This window comes from Lynx rufus, unplaced genomic scaffold (genome assembly GCF_022079265.1).
Source record: "Lynx rufus isolate CCGP_SWC_20201006 ecotype Redwood Valley unplaced genomic scaffold, mLynRuf1.p SCAF_2, whole genome shotgun sequence".
Lineage (NCBI taxonomy): Eukaryota > Metazoa > Chordata > Mammalia > Carnivora > Felidae > Lynx > Lynx rufus.
In genome coordinates, this window is record NW_025814834.1 from 211,144,465 (window position 1) to 211,165,862 (window position 21,398).

A 21,398-nucleotide genomic window follows, 5' to 3' on the forward strand; every position below is an offset into this window, starting at 1 on the left:
AAATCTGAGATCAGAGAGTCTTTGACAGATGTTAGAGCTGGTAGGATCTTTCGAGATCTAGGGAACTCCCTTACTGAGGACGCAAAATGAACGTTTATTCATTTTCTTGATTATAAGAGTAGCCACACTGGGGCGCCTGGGTGGCTTAGTCGGTTGAGCATCCGACTTCGGCTCAGGTCATGATCTTATGGTTCATAAGGTCGAGCCCGGCATCAGGCTCTGTGCTGACAGCTCAGATCCCAGAGCTTGCTTCAGATTCTGTCTCCCTCTCTCTCTGCTCCTCCCTTCCTTGTGCTCTCTCCTCCGTCTCAAAAATAAATAAACATTAAAAAAAAAAAAACTAAAAAAAGAAAAGTAGCCACACCTACCATAACACTCAAGAGACGTGGAAAAGCTTTAACATTTTTTGTTTATTTTTATCTCTTTATTTTTAATGTTTTATTTATTTTTGAGAGAGAGAGACAGAGCGTGAGAGGGGTTGGGGCAGAGAGAGAGGGAGACACAGAATCCGAAGCAGGCTCCAGGCTCCGAGATGTCAGCACAGAGCCTGACGAGGGGCTCGAACTCACCAACCGTGAGATCATGACCTGGGCCGAAGTCGGATGCTTAACCGACTGAGCCACCCAGGCGTCCCTGTTTTGTTTATTTTTAAACAGAGAAGGTGGTTGAAACCAGCGGAGGTTAAGACCCTCACTGTGATTTTTAGCTAAGGGAGGGAGCCAGAGCTGGAACTCAGACTCCCTTTTCAGGTCAAGAGACTTTTGAAACAATTATTCCGAAAACAACACTGGCTCACCATAAAAATTCCAGCAACACGGAGTGTGTATGAAGTATAAAGACCACCTGGGCCCCCGTTCCCCACTGTCAACAGCTTGCGCGTGTGTCCTCCCAGCATGCCGCCTGCACACACAGACTTAAAAATTAAGAGAGCGAAAGAGGGTCAGGCTACACTCATTGTTCCGAAACGTGCTTTTTCTCAACAATGTACGAAGCATCTATCTGCGCACCATTCCATACAGAGCGGCTGCCTTTTTCCAGAGCCACCCTGCATTCTGAAAGAGGACGCTGTTAGCTAAATGGCTGCTGTCTCCCGTTCTCTGAAGCCACATGTGATGTGCACCCGTGGATCTCTGTGTGGCTATTTCTGCGCGGTGTGTGCTCACAGCCGAACTGCAGACCTCTTAAAACGCTCGACTGATGTGTGCTCTCACCGTGCGGGCTAACCCTGGATACAATTAGTCTAATTCTTGCCAGTCCAACTGCTGAAAGACAGTACCTAATTGTTGTTTGGGGTTTTTTTTTTTTGAAGTTTTTTTTTAAGCAATCTCTATGCCCAACGTGGGGCTGGAATTCACAAGCCCGAGGTCAAGAGTCGTGCACTCCTCCGACTGAGCCGGCCAGCCGCCCGGGTACCTGCTTGCTCTAAACTGGATTTCTGCCCACACTAGTGCAGCTGACCACCCTTATTAGCCGTTCCCCGTCCCTATTTCTTCTCCTGTGAGCCGCCTATTTGAACCGCTGCTCAATCTTGTCTGCTTCTCTTTTTCCTGCTGGTCTGTCGCAGCTCTCTGCCGGTGAAGGATTTAGTCCTGTGTGTTGCTTTGAATTATTATTTTTGCCCAGGGTCAAATGACCTTTAAATTTTGCTTATGGTGGGTTTTTTTTATCCTATTGAGAAACTTTTATGTTTTACGGAGCCAACTCGGTCAATCTTTTTCTTGACGGTCTCCCGTTTTTCCCAGTCTAGTATTACAAAAGTATTTTTATCCTTCCATGGTTTTGGTTTCTTCTTCTTCTTTCTTTTCTTTTTATTATTATTATTTTTTTAATGTTTAAACCTTTACTTTATACATGGCATGAGGTAAGAATTGAGCCTTATTACTTTCTGGATGGAAAACTCATTTTCCACATTATTAGTGGTCCCATCCTGATTTGGGCTTTCATATGCCACCTTTCTAGATTATTTTAACTGGGCCATTGCCTGTCCCTGGGCCAGTCTCCGATTTCAGTTTATTTATTTTGAGAGAGAAAGAGAGTAAGGGAGGGACAGAGAGCCAGGGAGAGAGAGAATCCCAAGCAGGCTCTGCACTGTCAGTGCAGAGCCCAAAGCGGGGCTTGAACTCACAAACTGTGAGATCATGACCTGAGCCGAAATCCAGACTCGGACGCTTAACCCACTCAGGCGCCCCCAGTCTCTGATTTTTAATTATTTTCACTTTGTGTGTCATTTTGATATGGGCAGAACAAATCCACCCCACCCCCGACTATTCTTTTCCAAAACCGTTTTGACTATCCTGGCACATTCGTTTAGATTCAAATTTCAATTCAACTACCTTTGGGGCTTGGAGTAGAATTATACTGAATCTTGGGATTATCGGGGGGGGAGGGGGAGACGGTATCTTTGCGACACTAAGTCTTGCCATCTGGGGCCGTGGAACTTTCCCCCAGTCATGCAGGTCTCCTCTTACATCCTCTGGTAAGTGTCAGAGCTTTGGTTAGGTAAGTCTCGCACATTTACTGCCAAGTGGGTTACACACATACACATATATTATGAGTTAGGCAACATTCTGCCAACCGGGAAACAACTTCTACAGGAAGTACAACAGAAAGGGCGTGCAACGCGGCGCTGAAGGGTGGGCGCTCTGGGCAGGAAGCAGGGGTCCAAAGCTTGGCTCTGCTGCTATGGAGCAGCAAACTGCTTGGCAAACTGCTCAACCGTCTAAACTCTCATTTTTTTTCCTCTGGGTGGCTCAGTGGGTTAAGCGTCCGACTTCGGCTCAGGTCATGATCTCACCGCTCGTGGGTTCGAGCCTCGCCTCAGGCTCTATGCTGACAGCCCGGAGCCTGGAGCCTCCCTCGGATTCTGGGTCTCCCCCTCTCTCTGCTCCTCCCCCGCTCGTGCTCTCTCTCTCTCTCTCAAAAATAAACGTTAAAAACATTTTTTTTAAACTCTCTTTTTCTCATCTGTAAAATGGGAGAGAGCTGAGCTGTTCAGTATAGCAGCTGCTAGCTCCATGGGACTACACTGAATTAGTTAAAATTAGACACAAGTAACAATTCAGTTCTTCAGTGACACTGGCCACATTTCACACGCTCAACAGCCCGTGCGAGCGGTCAGGGGTTACTGACAGTGCAGGTACAGAACATTTGCCTCCTTGCAAAAGTTCCATCGGACGGTGCTAGTTTGGAGGATTGAATGATACAAAGCATGCAAAGGGCTTACCATCCATAGATCCTGGTAAGTAGCAACTGCTCGGTAAACATGAGCCACTCTTATTAAGAGCAATGAACCCGTATTCTTAAACCCGTAACAAACCGCTCAGCTAAACCTAACAGCAGGTACAAATGAGACACAATGAAGCACTCTGCTCTCCAGAACTACCATTCCCTTCACTGGTTCACCAGCAGGGGCTTCCGAAGCCTACCCTTTAACCACTCTTTTTGTTCTTGTCTTTTTAACGTTTTATTTATTTTTGAGCGAGAGGGCACAAGGCGGGGAGGGGCAGAGAGAGACGGAGACGGAGGGTCCAAAGAGGGCTCCGCGCTGATAGCCGCGAGCCCGATGGGGGGCTCGGACTCACGAACCGCGAGATCGTGACCTGAGCTGAAGTCGGACACTCAACCGACTGAGCCACCCAGGTGTCCCTTAACCGCTCTTTTCACAGCATCTTTTACAGCAGGTTAGTAAAGATGTTCTGTGATCTCAGGGGACAAGGTGTTCTCGAATCGACGCTGCAGCCCAGCATGGTTCCTGAGAGGAGCGGGAAGAAAGGGACAGTCTATGAACCAGTGATGGGAGGACTTTAGGAGCTGTGCCCACAGCTTGACCTCATGCTTTGGGAGTTGGTCAGCAAAGCACGACGCGAAGGTAAACGGCGGAGGTGTTCTCCCTTCACCGTGGAGAGGTCGCAGCCGGTAGCCACTCACTACGCCGGTAACATCAGCAGGCTCTGGAAGAGCTGGGGAGTGGGAGGGGAGCAAACACCACACAAACGAGGGCTCTAGGGCAACAGAATTCAGGGAATGAGAATAAGGAACACAAGTCAGCCTGGAAGCACAGTCACCAACTGTGTTCCAAACTACTCTTCGGTTCCATACAATACACCTGCTGCTGGGACTGATGCGGCTCTGTTCAGAGCCACCGTTTACTGAGCGTGCTTATTACATGCACTAGGAAGGGGAGGGGTGGATGTCCAGGGGCAGACAACTGGGATTGGAATGTGGGTTCTGCTACTCACTCACTGTGTGACCTTGGGCAAGCGACCTCCCCTCTCTAAAACTCAGTGTCCTCCAGAGCAGATGAACATAAGGGAAGGGAAGCAAAAATAATCTAAAAACAGGGAGGGGGACAAAACAGAAGAGACTCATAAATACGGAGAACAAACAGAGGGTTCCTGGAGGGATTGTGGGAGGGGGGATGGGCTAAATGGGGAAGGGGCACTAAGGAATCTACTCCTGAAATCACTGTTGCCCTATATGCGAACTAATTTGGATGTAAACTGAACAAATAAAAATTTTTTTTAAAAATTAAAAACTCAGTGTCCTCATCTGTGAAATAGACTTAGTAATCCTCCCTATAGGTTGCTGTAGGGGTTTAGATAATATGGACGCTGTCTTTATCAAAGTGACGATGACATACTTTACAAACACTATTTAATTTAGTCATTACAGCGGCTCCATAAAGTAGGTCACAGAGCTAGTAAGTGGCAGAGCCAGACTCTCGATCCAGGTCTTTCCATCTGCCCTGGGCTCAAGATCCCTGAATGAATAACGTATATAAAATGTTATGCTCTGATCTAATATGCTGCAGGAGAATGCAAGAAAGAGAAACGCGGTCTCTCTTTTTCAAGCCACAGAACTAAAAAGCAATTCTTCTTGGAAGATGAACCACGGAGAAATGGCAGGGCAGCATGTTTAAGAAATCTTGCCTATTCTTCTCGCCATCTTTTTGCCCCACACCGGCATCTCCCCAGGAGTGAGGAAGTGTATCATTTGGCTAACCCGCCACCGTTGCCCCGGGTGGAAGTGAGAAAGGGTCGGGTTCGAGATCTATTGTGAAGGCGGTGCCCCAAGGATTTACTGATGGATTAGATACGGGGTATGAGAGAAAGGAAGGTGCCAGGATGATTCTAAGGGTTTTGGTCTGAGCAACTGAATGGCGACGCCGTTTCCAGGTCAGGTGGAACAGTGCTGTGGACATGGTAAGCTCGAAGCACCTATCAGATATCTAGGTGGTGATGTCAAGGAGACAGGTGTATAAATGGGTCTGGAGCTCAGGGAGTGGTATTTCAAGCCGTGGGATGGACGAGGTCACCCTGGGAGTGCAGGAGGACCAGCACTGAGCACTGAGCCGGGGCCCTCCAATGGGAGACCAGGGGTTCTCGCCCAATCTGCACAACAAAACCACTAGGGGAAGGCAGGTGAATCCTAATGTCCAGGCACCTTCCCAGATCAATTAAAGCAGAAACTCTGGAGGTGGAGCCCAGGAACCAGTATTTTTAAAACGCTCCCCAGGTTATTCTAATGCCCAGCCTGGGCTGAGGGGCACTGCTTTAGACTGAGAAGGTACAGCCAATGAGGCAGGTCGAAAATCTGGACAGTGTGCGCTCCAGAAGCCAAGCGAAGAAAGTTTCCAAAAGGAGGGAATGATCCCTTCATCAGGGTCATAGTCCCACAAAAAGGGAGGTGCTGGGAAACCCAGCAAAGGCGATATGAGAGAAGGGATGGGGACAAAAGCCCGAGAGAAGTCGTCCAGGAGAGGTCAAGTTTACTTGGATCCCGTTTCCGGCAAAGGAGGCATTTTTAAAATGACATTGATGAGGCAATTAGAGCTTAAAAACTTCATAGTTATTTGATGATATTATGGAAAAATTATTAAAATTTTTAAGGTGTGATAGCGGTATCAGGTTATGTGAGAAAAGAATCCTTACCTTTGAGCAATGTTTACTGAAAAATTTACGGATGTCTGGATCAGGCAGGGCGCTTGGGTGGCTCAGTAAGTTGAGTGTCTGACTCTTGGTTTTGGCTCAGGTCATGATCTCACCGTTCGTGAGATCGAGCCCCACGCCGGGCTTTGCACTGAGAGTGCGGAGCCTGCGTGGGATTCTCTCTCTCTGCCCCTCCTCTGCTCGTCGCGTGCTCTCTCTCAAAGTAAATAAAAATAAACAAAAATAACAGAGGAGTACGCTGTCACAAAATAGCCCATGGGATGATAAGCGCTGTCCATGGACTTCAGCATACCATACTGCCTAGTCTGGGTTCGAAGAAAGAGAGAGGGGAAGAGAAAGGAGGAAGGGAGGGGGGAGAGGAGACAATAATACAGAAAACTCCTTTGACCAGTTTTGCCGAAAGAGTGGCAAAGAAATGGAGGTGGAGTAAAGGAGTCGAGTCCTTGAACAGGAAAGACAGGATGGCACCCACCACCCCAGGGGAGGGTGGTGCTGATGGGAAGCCAGACGCAGTGGGCAGGTGTGCTTGAAGGCGGCAGGACGAACCGTTCCCATCAAAGGGAAACTTCAAAAATAAGCAAGGTCAGCTGAGAACGAAGAGAGGGACTAAGATTTAAAGTAATTTTTTTAAAGCCACGGTCTCCCTAAAGTCCTTTAAGTCAGGCATGTTCCCAGACCACGCCCTGGATTCCCTGCTTCTGATTCTGGGGGTGTGCGCAGGCCCGGGGAGCGCTGGGCTCAGCCCAGCCACTCTCGCAAAGCCAGGAGGACGGTGCTCCCTGCGGAGCACCCTGGGAAGACCGGCCATCACGAGACCGTGCCAGACCCCGTGGCTGCTGGGAAATGTGGGTGGCACACTCCAGCAGGCCAAGAAATGCCTGACTCGGGGCATTTTAATTCGGGTTAGTCCCACTCTCCGCTCTGCGTGGCAGCCGGCTCTCTTTGTCTCCTCGCTCTCTTATAGACACAAACTGAGAAACAATTTCTAGTTCTGTGGTTGGCACCAAGAAACCCTTCCAGAATTGGTTCCTAATAGGTTAACTCAAAGGTAGCAATGAAAGATTACAAATGACCAAAGGAAAATAAGACGGTTACAGGTGCCTTTCTCTCTCTGTCAGTCCACACCAAGGTGGCCGAGATGCCCCGGAGCAAACAGATGGGAGGTCTGGAATCTAACTGCTACCTACTCACAGGCTGTACGGGGGCAGGGCAGCGGGAGGGCTGTGGGAGGGTCCCCATCCCCTATTTACAGAGCTGGATAAGAATCCCTGCCCCAACAAGGGTAGGAGAGTCCACAAGGTGGGACAGACACAGGGCTGTGAACGTGTCTTTGGGAACTGCCTGACCATGCGGGGCTCCCTGCCGGGCCTGCTCCCTCCCTGCTTAGCACACGGAGCACAGGAGAATCTGGTTCCTCTGCTCCCCAGGCAACAGCAGCCGCCCTGTGGGCTCCATGGAGACCAGGTATATTTAGACCACAGAATGTTTAGAACAGCCTCGGCAGTCCAGGAGGTGGAAATCCAAAAGCAGGAAAATCCCACGGAGCGAAGCGTGGACGGATACCTGACTTCAACTCACCTCTTTTATAAATGAAATCCATGATGGCCCTGGTTACATGAGCTCGACTCAAACTCTGAGCCCCCTGAGCTGCGGGGCCACCTGATCCCTGAGCTGCCTCTCACCTGATGCTGCTGCAGGTGCACTTTGGGCGAGGGACGAGTCTTAAGGAAAACGAGAGGGCACTGCCTGCCTTGCCTTTGGAATTCTATTTACAGTGTGACCACTGCCGGGTCAAAGTGGCCCTGTGGCCCTCTCAGACACCGGCTCTTCTTTCCAAGGCAGAAACTCAGAGGAAAGGCCGAGGTCAAGCCATGTGCTACCGCTTATTACCCACCTTTGGTGTTGGGGTGCCCCTAAGCCTTGATGCCTGAACTCCCCCGGGAGAGGGACCCCACGAGGGTTCATCCCCAGCAGAGACCACTGGAGAAGAGGTGGTGGGGTTAGAACCACCCAATGCCCCCCGGGGAGCCCACCGAAACCGTGTCCCACACTGGTCTCGCATGAGCCTTTGGCACTGGCTGCAGGCACAGACTCGTGGATTTGAAGAGAAGGCTCATCCTGCATTCCCTCAAAAATAAACCAGCAAACACGCAAACAAGGCAGGCAAACTGGAGTCTTGTAAGTCTCAGCAAAACTTCTTAAGAATAATAATGCCCGATCCAAGGAATGGAAGGCCAGGGCCGACAGCTTTTCTGTGCGGAATCTCCACTGGAGTCTAAGGCAAGGCTGGTCCTGGCCAGGCTGAAGAATTTTGGAACCCAAGGGTGCAGGCACCCGTAGAAATCACCTGGTTACACGGCAGAGTTTCCTGGGGGCTTCCATGGTTGGGGGGGGGCTGGTCCGAGTGAGGCTGTCAGTGAATCAAAGTTTGACTACCATACACACGGAAGATCAGAAGAATCGTCTCTCAGCCAGAATCCTCGTTCTGTCGGCAGGGAGATCGGGGCCCAGGGAGGCGAAGACACTTCCTGCCCCTCCAGGCCAGGTGAGCTCAGACACCCCGGTAGTAGCTGTTCCTGGAGCCCCTTCTGCTTCCCTCCCACCTGAGGATAAAGCGATACTCGGGGATACCTGCCCTAACCATCTGGAAGTGCTCATCCCAATGTCCTACTGAGGAGGGCAGGGCAGTAAGGGGCCCGGGGCCATTCCCAGGGCTCTGCAGAATGGGAGTTAGGGGTCTGGGGACAACGTCAGGAAGGTCTTAAGTGCCTCCCTCCTAGACAACATGAGTGTGTGAACAGAGGCTCTGGCCCGCCGCGTGTCGAACACTCCACCAACCCCAGGCAACCGCAGAGCTTCTGATTCACTCTCCTGATTTTAAAATCCCTAACCTGAGATCCCACCCCACCTTAGCCTGAAAAATACTTCATTCCCAATGACCGTCAATTACAATTAGATTATAGAACCAGAGAACCGGCAAATGCTACGCAAGGAGCCAGAGATCCTGCGGTTCAGAAATGATCAGCCTGGTTTCTTGGGGGGCATGAAAAACACTGTCCTTCTGCCAATGCCCCTGCCCAGGAAGAGCCTGTGCCCGGGCTGGGTGCCATCCTAGGACTGACTGGCCCCACACGGAGGGTCACCACGAAGGGTGTGCTGTTTGTTTGCCACGAGCGTGCACTGTTTCTTGAGCAAGATGAGTGAAATCCATGCTTCTTAACCATTTATTTGCTACTAAATACGCCCAATTATACCGCTTCCTTTCCCACTACCCAAGTCGCTGCTCATTAGCCCCTTTGCTGGAGAGTTGGCCAGCTCTCTGCTTTATTGGCAGCTCATGGAAAGATATGCAGGGGGAAAAAGCTAAAAAAAGCAGGTACTTGAATTATCTGCGGATTCCTTTTTTTTTTTTTTTACCGCTTTCTTTGGGGTGTTGAAACAGTGATAACAGAAGGCGACTGGCCTTGTTAGGCACAGATCTTTTGGGTAATTTGATGAAATATGGTTTCCAAAAGAAGGTAAATGCTTCTCTTTCCTAGGGGAGGAATGTCCGAGCCCCCAGGTACTACAATTGTTCTGCCTCTCAACACCGCACCGGGCGCGACTGCTTGTGGCGGGTGGGACTGAGGACTCCTTTCAAAGTAGGGACCGAAATGGAAGGAGTCTCTGCTAAGAGGTCGCTAGGCAAACACCACAGATCTAGAAGCCAACCAATGACCAGAAAGATCACGCGGCACACACTTTGACCACTGGGATGGAGGCGGGACCTGTGTTCTCAGGGCTCCACGGTCAGGTCAGGGTCGGTGGCACACTGGCAGGAAGAAGGGAGTTTCTCAAAGCCTCCGTTCAGTTAGTCTTTCAAAGCCTGGGAGCGCCCCCTGGTCCTGCATTCATCTTTCACTTCCCCTTTCCTCTGCTGTACCTGCAACACGACCTCACGAACGCGTCCCTCACCCGACAACCATTTTGTTGCTACGGAAAATGGCACCAAGTCACTGTCGAAATCAAAACACGAGGTTTTGAGGACACTGGGGGGACCCGTGCCTCCATCCCATGGTCCGTGCAATACAGTCAGAGACGGGGGGCTGGAAGTGTCAATACAGGGTTAAGAGGGATGACGACAACTCCATGGATGACAAATCTGTAATGGCTACTAAAGGGCAGCCATTGTGATTTGTTGACTGGCTGTCTTCTCTTCTACAGTGGCAGCCCCAGGGAGCAGGGGCTTGGTGGGTTCTCGTCACTGCCGGTTCCTAGTGACTGGAAGAGCACCCAGCACGTCACGGTCACTCAGCAATTATTTGTGCGACGGACACGTGCTCTTAAGGAGGACTGAGAGGGTGGCTTGATCATCTGTTATAGTTTCAAGACAGACACCATGGGGATGGAAAAGGCCCAGAGAAACGAAAAGAGCAACAGCCAGAAACATGGTTCGAACCCAGCTCTGCTCTTTATGAGCCTCACAAGCCTGGCAAGTTCCTTCTCTACACCTCATCTCCCACAGGTATGAGATAGGGCCCGTGGCCTATCCTGCAAATTTGTTGTGAGCCTGACTGAGGAAATGCGTGTAATGGGCAGGTGCTGAAGAAACTCAATGGAGGGACTCCTCTGGGATCATTACCCCGCTGCCTCCTGTACACTTGGGCATTTCGTGCCTCGGCAGTCTGTGACACCCAAAATAAAGAACCTGGGGAGAAAGCGTGAACACAGGTTGACTACTTACTTAAGTCTGGAGATTTTTGTGGATTTCAAGTCTACGTTAGTCCCTTTCTCGTTCTCATAGGTTACCAGGTTTCTCAGAATCTGTGAGTCCCAACTCTTTAAGACAGCGAATCATGGGAGAGAAGTGTTTCTAGGAAACTAATACTTCCTTCCTTATGTATTTCTTTTTTTTCTTTTCTTTTTTAACATTTATTTTTGAGAGAAAGAGACAGAGCATGAGGGGGAGAGGGACAGAGAGACAGAGAGAGAGGGAGACACGGAATCCGAAGCAGGCTCCAGGTTCTGAGCTGTCAGCACAGAGCCCGACGCGGGGCTCGAACTCACAAACCGTGAGGTCATGACCTGAGCTGAAGTCAGACGCTCAACCGACTGAGCCACCCAGGCGCCCCACCTTATGTATTTCTATAATGCTTGTAAAGCATTCAAGAAAAGGGGGGAAAGATACATTACAAACACACAAAATAGGGAAGAATGGGTACGTGTCAGGGCCAGCTGCTTTGCTAGCAAGACAGAGCGGGCATCCTCGGGACCCTGGATAACCACAATAACCAACAGACCGACGACATGAGCTTTCAGACAGGGGACTGAGCTCCAGACAAAGGGACTCTCCCACAAATGGTCCTTGTCCTCCTGCCTCCAGAGGAAGTTCTAGGATGTTCACACCTTAAGCGCGCAGCAATAAGGAGGACAGGGCTGGAAAGGAAAGTTCCCCCAAACCAACCGGCCCCGCTGCCTCGTCCAGACTCCCACGGAGGAGAGCCAGGGGCCCGGACACGGTTGCTCTACACTGCTAGGTACTTCCAGGTCCCAACCTCAGACACCTGCTTCGTGGTTTCTCAGCAAGCCCCCCCACACCACCCCGGAGAAGAGCCCCATTGCTTTCCTTGGACCTAAGAGCACCGCCAGCTTCAGTGGCATCATCCTCCTGCCACGGTGGTGAATCCTGATGCTCGAGGTGAGCACCAAGGACTCGAGGGGCAGATCGACCCACCCCAGAGCCCCACGGTACCTACAAGTGGCAGCCTTTTTCCTGCGGCATCCATGCTCCAAATACTGCCCCTTGCCTTCCACGTTCAAACCTGTCTTGACCGCTCCACGTTGGTCTTCAGACCAAACGTTTTTGCTGGCTAGCAGCAGATGTTCAGTTTTGCTGGCAATTTCTCGTCACACTGGGCTCCAGCTGGATGAGCTCCGAGCGGGACCCGCAGGAGTCACCACCCCTCCAGCTGAACTCCAGAGTGTTAGCCGTACCACAGAGTGACAACACGGCCACTGCTTGCAGCCCCCAACTCAACAGGGGGCCGGCTGCTGCCACATGGCCACCTGCTTCTGTCCAACCCCGGGTGCAGGTGAGTTTCTGCCCGGCCTCCAATCACCCAACGGGGCTTTCAGTCGGGATGGGCCTCACGCTAGAGCCAAGAGCCAAGAGCCACGGAGAAAGAGAGGGCCCAGGGTGTTCTTTGATGGGATGGAGAGATCCACAATGTCACAAGACTTCAAACAGAAACCTAACGTTAGAGACGCATTTTGTAGAAGGAAAACCATATCTTAAAACTGAAAAGGAAAAAAAAAAAAAACAATGAAAAGAAAGGGGGGGCGCCTGGGTGGCTCAATCAGTTGGGTGTCCCACTTCGGCTCAGGTCATGATCTCGCGGTTGGTGGGTTTGAGCCCCACATCTGGCTCTCTGCTGTCAATGCAGGGCCTGCTTTGGATCCTGTTTCCCTCTCTCTCTGCCCCTCCCCCATTTGTTCTCTCTCTCTCTCTCTCTCTCTCTCTCAAAAAAAAAAAAAAAAAAAAAAAAACTGAATGGGCAAGGGGGCACCTGGCTAGCTCAGTCAAAAGACCATGCAACTCTTGATCTTGGGGTGGTGAGTTCGAGCCCCGTGTTGGGTGTAGAGATTACTCAAATAAAAAAAAAAATAAAAAAAAATAAAAAAAAATAAAAAACACTGGATGGGCAGGGCTCAGAAAAGGCCGTCCCAGCATCTAGTGCTGGGTGTGGGTGGGGTCACTCAAAGGGTCGGGTGCCTGCTTCTGTGGTTCCTGCCTGGGGGCCTGCGGGTCCCTCCCTGGATAGCCTCCGTCCTGGGAGAGAGGAAAGGAGCCCAGAACAGCTACTGCCAACATCAGGACACACGCAGGGGAAGAGGCAGGAGAAGCAGCCCGACCCCGAGCGCTTCAGTTTATAAAATGTGTGTGTGGATACTATTTTATTTAGATCTCTGCCCCAGCGACTCAGGTCACTGGGGATTTTCAGAACGCTTCAGATTTTTAAACTCTTAAGAGTTTTTCCACGAAGCCTGAGAGAACAAAACTATTGATTGAAACCCAATGGTCAGTATACCTCCCATATGTATCTAAATGCAAGGACCTCTCTAGAAATCAGCTGCCCTAGCTAATTTTTAACGTGCTGGCACATCTAACCCATTTGAAGGGTGGGGAAACTGGGGAGAAAAAGCCCACCACCCTCGCCAGCCTTTCAGCTGCACCCAGGCTAGGCCCCGGGCTGGGAGACCCCTGCTCGCGGTGCCTGGCCAGAAACACAACCTCACTCGGGACCTAAACTGGAGGGACAGCGTGTGTGCCCAAACTGAGGTGGGCGGGAGACCTATGTTGTCCCAGATGAGGGAAAGTTGGGATGACCCAGGAGTGTTCATTCCCTGGAAGGTTACTTTATTAAAGTCCATTTATTCACCCTGTTTAAGGAAAGCAGAATTGAGGCTGAGGAGACAGAGAACGGGGGCCACTTACTTTTTATTTTACATATTTCTGAGCTCTTTGTGTGTTTTAAAAGTTTATTTAGTTTGAGAGAGAGTGCAAGCAGGGGAAGCGCAGAGAGAGCGAGAGAATCCCAAGCAGGCTCTGTGCTCTCAGTGCAGGGCCCCACATGGGGCTCGATCCCACGAACCGTAAGATCATGACCTGAGCTGAAATCCAGATGCTTAACCAACTGAGCCAACCAGGGACCCCTCTTTTTGTGCTTATTAAAAACAACTGTTCGGGGCACCTGGGTGGCACAGTCGGTTAAGCGTCCGACTTCAGCCAGGTCATGATCTCGCGGTCCGTGAGTTCGAGCCCCACGTCGGGCTCTGGGCTGATGGCTCGGAGCCTGGAGCCTGTTTCCGATTCTGTGTTTCCCTCTCTCTCTGCCCCTCCCCCGTTCATGCTCTGTCTCTCTCTGTCCCAAAAATAAATAAAAAACGTTGAAAAAAAAATTAAAAAAACAAACAAACAAACAAAAAAAACAACTGTTCATTTTCTTAGAATGCTCTCTCATTCTCTTACCCTAGTCAGTGTCCCTTATTGGATGCGACATCACCTCCTTAGGTCAGTCTTCTCCGGTCACCTCCTCTATGGCAAATTCCACTGCCAATTCTGTATCCTGCCTAATGCCTTCAGACCACTAATCACGACCTGGAATCCTCTTTGCAATGGTTTGTCTATTAAATCATCAACTTGCCTCTCTCCCAGAAGTATCCACTCCATGGATCTTATCTGCCTTGCTCCCTGCTACCCTCCTAGGGCCTGGGACCCTGGGGACTTCTGGGGGACACCCAATAAATATTTTTGAAAAAACAAATACATGGACACATGTTGGGATCTACGAATGTCCATACTCATTCCACGGGTCTGGTGTAACACACAGAAACACAGTTATAATCGAGATTTGATTAACTGTAGGACCGGTCCCACCGATTTCTCCAAAAGCGACCCCTAGCCTACCCTGAGGAAGGCTTTCTACGTGCACACGCACAGAGCCTGCTTTGGCAAATAAAGGTTTATCGAGTTACTCTCATATACGGATGGATTGTCTGTGGTTGCTTTTGAGCTACAAGGGCAGCGCTGAGTAGTTGCAACAAAGACCACGTGGGCTGAAAATATTTACTACCTGGCATTTTATGAAAAAGTTTGACACATCCCGGGTGGGAAGAAACAGAGAAGCGTAGTCCGAGACTCTGACTGCAAATTCCACGGGAGCGAACTGCAGCGCTCACATAGACACCTGCTAGTGGTAAGGGTAGCTAATATTTTAGGTAGGCCTTGTCATGAGCCACGTATTGTGCTCAGTGATTAAAGTGTATTATCTCCTGTGATTCAATTCTCATGACAACACTCTGGGGGAGTCCTGACTGCCGAGGCTCCTGGAGGCCTGATAATTTGCCAGGGTCAAGGAGGTCAGTGCCAAAGGCAGAACTCAAACCCAGACCAACCAACGCACAGACTGTTGGGGGACAGAGGCTGCTTCTTACTCACGCTGCACATGTACGCATCAGACACTCAGGCTTCTCAAAAACAAAACAAAACTCTCATGGAAACCACTGCCTTCCCTCCCCTGGAGTAGACGCTGTCTAGTAGAACCACATGCCAATTCAAAATGCCAACTCTGTCTTTGACTCGGACATCTCTCCATTAACGAATCAGCAACTGCAGCCTTTATTATCTGCACCGGGGATGTTTCTGCCTTCTCTCCCTTTCCAGAACATGTGGAGCTTGCTTTTCATTGTTACTATTTTCCTTTAACTGCGCCGTTAAACTCTGGAATTCTCTCTAACCCCCAGAAACCCTGCCTTCATATCAAAACACAGGTTTCCCGATGTCACTGTCAGTATGACAGTGCATATTCTTGACCACGAAACCTAGGTGTCAGAAGAACTGAGCTCAACAATACTGCTTGGGGACAGTGGCTACACCTGGAGGTGTAGCTTCTGGGAGGGGAACAAGGGGGGGGGGCTTCCGGATGATGGTTATGCTCTGTTTCTCGATCTAGGTGCTGCATATGTGGATATGTTCATGTTGTGAGAACTCATTCAGCTGCGCCCTTAGGAGTGTAAGTATATGCTATTTTCTGTAGCTATGCTCTATTTCGATAAAAAGTTCTACAATGCCCTCTGCAAACATAGTAATACACAACGGATCTTTTTTGCAGAAATACACATCTCATTTGCTTCGTGCAACATCCTTGTAAAAGGATCAGCAAGCCCATCTTGCGGGACCTTTGGGAGGTGCTGAGGTCACGAGCCCTCACGCAGGGGATTAATGCCCTAATAACAGGGACCCAGCTCCCTTCGGCTTCCCCCACGTGGGGACACAGGGAGAAGTGAGCACCCCGCAATCGGAAGGGGGCCCTCACCAGAACGCAGCCACGTTTTCAGGCTTCCAGCATCCGGAACTGTGACAAAGAAATTTCTGTCGTTTATAAGCCACCCAGTCTATGGTAATTTGCTATAGCAGCCCAAACAGGCTAAGCCAGCTTACTAAGACTGGCTTGAGCGCCCTGCTAACCACTCTGTAGATACGCTCTCATTCTATAGATATTCTCTTCACAACAACCCTAACTTTATCCCTGCTTTACAGATGAGAAAAATGAGGCATGGAGAGGTCAAGGAACGTACCTAAGGTTAGACGGTTACTCATAGGCAGGCCAGGGGTTCAACCCAGACAGCCCCACTCCAGAACCCACGTTCTTAACTGTGATGCTAGTCACGCCTTTGGTTGGCTTTCCAGTTTCTAGTGTGGGTCTTCCATCTTCGGGCATGCGTCACGGCTCAATAAAACGCGCCTGTCCAACGCGTACAGGAGCAAGAATCTCAACAAGTGCACCCACCTCCTTCATGGACGGCAGCCTGATTCACAGAGTGAATCTCCATGCCACACAAATGACAGGGTCCATGCCGGCCCCCTTTCTACCCAGGACTTCCCCATTCGTTTGTTGGAAATCCAGAGACCGAGCGCTTGGCCCACCAGAAGCCACAGAGGCCCAGATTAGATTAGAAACCCCAAAGGTCGGGGCGCCGGGTGGCCCAGTTGGTTGAGCTTCCGGCTTCTGCTCAGGTCACCATCTCCCGGTCTGTGAGTTGGAGCCCCATGTCGGGGCTCTGTGCTGACAGCTCGGAGCCTGGAGCCTGCTTTGGATTCTGTATCACCCTCTCTCTCTGACCCTCCCCCGTTCATGCTCTGTCTCTCAAATAAATAAACATTAAAAAAAATTTTTTTTTCAAAAAAAAAAAAAAGAAACCCCAAAGGTCTTCCTTTGTCTTCCGTGACGAAAGATCTATCGCTTTTTAATAAAGTATTTGCTTACCCCGCACTCTTTGAGTAAGCGAAAACTATACCCCGACTGCATTAGCAAAGCTCGGGCAAAGTAAATATAACTTCTGTTGGATGTCTGCAATGTTCCTTTCAGTTGTGCTTTTAGAGGAACATTTCAGTGAGAGCACTTTGGATCCACTTTTCTTTTAAGCCACATCGATCTCTATGAAAGGTAAAATTGCTTACCTATGTTACTTTTGAGGAATTTAAGTGTCCTGTAATGGGGGGGGGGGCTATTTAAATACAATCGTTGATTTAATCAATTGTCTGCATTTTGGTTTGTTGAACTAAAATAATCTGATGAAACTTTCCTCCCCCCAACCCCCCAAATCGTTCCTAGTTTCCAAGACTATCAGGTGAGCCAGGAACTCAAATTAGGGGGGAAAAAATCCAACCACCTTCTTCGAATGACTGTCAATTCGGGTTTGGTGTTAAGAGGACAGGACCCTGCTGACTTCCTCACACAGGCAGTGACACAGGCTTCCTAAGTAGCGGGCAGCCTGGGCAACGATGTCTACCGCACGGAGCCCCCACGCAGCAGGGTGTCCGTGCGTGCCACCAAGTTCCGCGGGTCACCCTCCAAACCGCAATCCCCTGGCACTTGGGGTCCTCGGGCCCAACCCTGAAACAAGCCTCTTCGCGCTGCCATCCTTGAGCAAGACGAGGCAAGGAACTTCCCAAGACCGGAGGCAACGTCGCCCAGAACCCACAACCGGGAGGAGCGGAGGCTGCTTATGCCCGGCCGCCGCGCCCCGAGGTGCCAGCCCCGGGAGGCCCCGCAGACCGGCGCTGCGGGGCGGCGTGGGGGGGGGGGGGAGGAGGGGGACCGTCGTGTCGCGGCCCCGCAGAGTGACGCAGGGAGGGCCCCCTCGGCCGGTGGCAGCTCTGGGGGATGCTGACCTCAACTTTGTTCTTTAAAAATAGCTGGGAGGCCGCGGCGCTCACGTGAGCGGCCCCCGCTTCCCCGGCACCCGCCCGGGGCTCCCGGCGGCTCCCGGGGTCGCACAGGGGGCAGGGCGGTGTCCCCGAGCCCCCGGGGACAGGACGGACCCCCCGGCCCCGCGGAGGGGGGAGGGGAGCAGGGGGCGCCGGGTGGGGTCGGGGCGTGGGGCTGGGGGTGGCGGCGGGGGGTCGGCCGGGCCGCGGGGAGCGGGCCGCGCTCACCTTCTTCACCGACAGCGAGATGTTCTCCAGGATCCGGTCCTTCACCTCCCGCGGCTCCATGGCGCCGCCGCCCCCGCCGCCGCCGCCGCCCCGCCGCCGCCGCTTCCCGCGCCGGGGGCCCGGGGCCGCCGCCAACCGCTGCCGCCGGCCGTGCGGGGGCTCCGTCGTGCCGGCCGCGGGGCCCGGCGCCCGCCGCCCGGCCCTCGCCTCGCCCGGCCCCTCGCTCCGCCGCGGCCAGGCGGCTCCGGAGCGCGGCCGGCGGGGAAGAGGCCGCGGGCTGTGCGCGGCGGCGGCGGCGGCGACGGCGGCGGCGGCGGCAGGAACTGATGTCAGGCGGGGCGGCGCCAAGGCCGGCGGTCGGGCTGGGGCGCCCGCGCCCGGAGACCCGCCGGACCCTGCGTCGCCGTCCCCGGGCCCGCAGCCCCTCCGGCCGGGGTCGCCCGGGACCCCCGCAGACCCCGGGCCCCCGCGCCCCAGCCCTTGTCGGCTCACAGCCCCTCGGGCCAGGGTCCGCGGGAGCCCCTTAACCCCGGGGACCCCCGGGCCCCCGCAGACCTTGGGCCCCCCGCCCTGCCCTTGCCGGCCCACGGACCCAGGTCTCCCGGCCCTCCCCAGCGACCCCGAGCCCCTCCACCCCCTCCGGCCGGGGCCCGCGGAGCCCCCCACAGATCTCGGGGATCCGGACAAGCCGCCCCCGCCGGCCAGCGACATCCCTCAGCCCACAGACCCCACCTGGACCCTCCCTTTCCTCGGCCCAGAGGCCCCTGCCATGCCCGGGGTCGTGAGACCCCCCCCCCTCGCCCCCCCTCACCCCAGAGACCCAGGGCCCCTGGCTTCCGGCAGCCTGGAGACCCGGGCACCCCCACCTCGACCTACCCAGAGACCCCACCCACCCACCCTCTGGCCCTCTCTGGCTGCCCTGGCCCTCACCCGCCCCTAGAAGCCAGTCCGTCTCCTCAGTTCCCCACCCACACGCCCAGTCCTAAACTTTAAGGCCATTTCAGGTCCCGGGTGCTCCTCCCCACCAACAAAACACACCCTCCGCACTTCCCCTTCTGTCCCAACACCCACTCTGATTCTTACCCACAGCCCATTGATTGCTACCCATATCCCAGCTCTCCTTCGGTGGGGTCGCATATCCTGGGGGCCCCAACTGCCTCCGCCCTGAAACCCACCCTAACAATTCCCCTCATCCCCCCAATTCCCCATCTCTTAAAGCCACCCACACTTAGAGTTCTCAGTCTCCTACCTGGCTTACTTAGCTCATTTGGTCTCCAAACAAACATACCCTGATGCATCCATTAGTCCCGCCTTTTCATTCTTTTCTTTTCTTTTTTTTTAAGTCAATATATTGGGGCACCTGGTTGACATTCCACTCTTGATTTCCGCTCGGGTCACGATCCCAGGCTCGTTGCAGCCTGCTTGGGATTGTCTGTCTTCCTCTCCCTCTGCCCCTCTTCCCTGCTTGTGCTCGCTCGCTCTCTCTCTTTCTCTCAAACAAAAAAAGTCAATCTATATCCTTTTTTGTCTCACTTTATGAAACTGAGATATAATTGACAAGTAACATTAGTTTCAGGTGTACAACATAATGATTTGATATTTGTATATGTTGTGGAATGATCAGCACCCTCTTTATTTGAAGACACCCCAATTCTCAACTTCAGCTCCCTATATTTTCCCTCTTTGTCCGGGCATACCTTTCTCAGCCTCCCAAACCTGGTCTCCCCAGCACAGATGCAAAACACTGATTCTACAGCTTATCCTAAATGGACCCCTCCCCATACACAACCAAAAGTTCCCTCTCCATCCCTCAGTTTCCCCAGGAGAGATCCAAGATGGTGGTAGTTATGTTTTTGTTGTTGCCTTTTTGTTTTTTGTTTTAATATTTCATTCTTTTTCCATTTGTTTAACGTTTTTATTTATTTTTGAGAGACAGAGAACGAGCAGGGGAGGGACAGAGAGAGAGGGAGACACAGAATCTGAAGCAGGCTCCAGGTTCTACGCTATCAGCACAGAACCCGACACGGGGCTCGAGCTCACGAACTGTGAGATCATGACCCGAGCCATAGCCAGTCACCTAACCGACTGAGCCACCCAGGCACCCCTTTAATGTTTTATTTTTAAGTCATCTCTACCCCCAACGTGGTGCTTGAACTTACAACCCCAAGATGAACAGTCCCATGGTCCACCAACCTAGCCAGCCAGGAGCCCATTGATTTTTCTGTCACTGAATAAGGGGACAAAATTACACGTCAAGAAAATGAAAGAGAACTACTTGAGAAACTGCATTCTATTACCACTTCAGGATCTAGGTCAAGAGTTCTTCATACTAATGATGATGATGACGATGAGTAATGAGTACTGACTACGTGCCATGCGCTTAACTAAGTGCTTTACCTACATTCGTCTCCTGTATTCTCACACAACAACCCCTGTACAGATGATGGGAACCGTTCGCATCCTGAGTCAAAGTGCCCTTTACATTTCTTCGTACTGTTCTAGCAGGTGATCCTGTAGGGGCTTGGTCTACCCCTTTAGGAAAAGAAGTCAATCTCTCGGCTGAAGGCAATTCTTATTAGCCCTGAGCTCAGAAAAACAGGCGAGAACAGTCTCCGTGGAGCTGAGCTCAGATAGAATGTCAGGTGGAGAAGACGTTACAGTTGCTGGGCAGGTAGAGAAAAGGCTGAGAACAGAGGACTCATTACTCTGAATGAAGAAAGAAATAGTCATGTGTCCAAATGTGTCGGTGGCAAGTAGGAGGGAAACTGCTTGAATGACCAGGCTAATAACCTTGGTGAGCTCCCGACCTGTCAGATCCAACTCTGGCTCATGAGAATCCACCGAGCCCAGAGTGGAACCAGTTAACTTTGTGATTCTCCCCTGCTGTTAAATAATAAGACGTCTTCTGGGCAGCATCTTCTGCTGGACGCCACCTTCCTATAAACGGCTACTCGCAGCTTGGGCATGGCTGCGTGATGGCTTCCACGGATGTTTTTATTGCTTGGCTATATACCTGTGATGGCCATTTCTGCCATGTTGTTTACATCTTCATACATTGGGGGATGGTCACATTCAACTTCTTGCAACATTCGTTAAAAACTTACCGAAGGTCTGCATGGGTAAGCGGGTGGGAGAAGAGAGGCACATTTCAGTCTTACAAGACTTCTTGCAGGAACGGGAAGGGGCCGAGGGCGTGTTCACGCGCAGATAATTGCCCCAGGCCCAGAACTCCAATATGGAATTCACCCTTGCCTGTCAAAAACAAGGCAACTCAGGGGCGCCTGGGTGGCTCAGTCGGTTAAGCGTCCGACTTCGGCTCAGGTCATGATCTCACGGTTTGTGGGTTCGAGCCCCGCATCGGGCTCTGGGCTGACTGCTCGGAGCCTGGAGCCTGTTTCGGATTCTGTGTCTCCCTCTCTCTCTGCCCCTCACCCACTCACACTCTGTCTCTCTCTGTCTCAAAAATAAATAAA

General features: G+C 51.9%; 1 protein-coding gene across 2 annotated transcripts in view; it reads right to left on the reverse strand.

Moving 5' to 3' along the window:
• Nucleotides 1–18,636, reverse strand: part of PLEKHM2 (pleckstrin homology and RUN domain containing M2) — a 35,673-nt gene extending 17,037 nt beyond the window's left edge. Inside the window, exon 1 of one of the 2 annotated variants that reach the window (XM_047083275.1) lies at nucleotides 17,926–18,636. In XM_047083275.1, the coding sequence (XP_046939231.1) occupies nucleotides 17,926–18,636 (711 nt within the window). The remainder of the gene's footprint in view (nucleotides 1–17,925) is intronic. The other variant, XM_047083276.1, reaches the window with a different exon arrangement.
• Nucleotides 18,637–21,398: the final 2,762 nt, after the last annotated feature.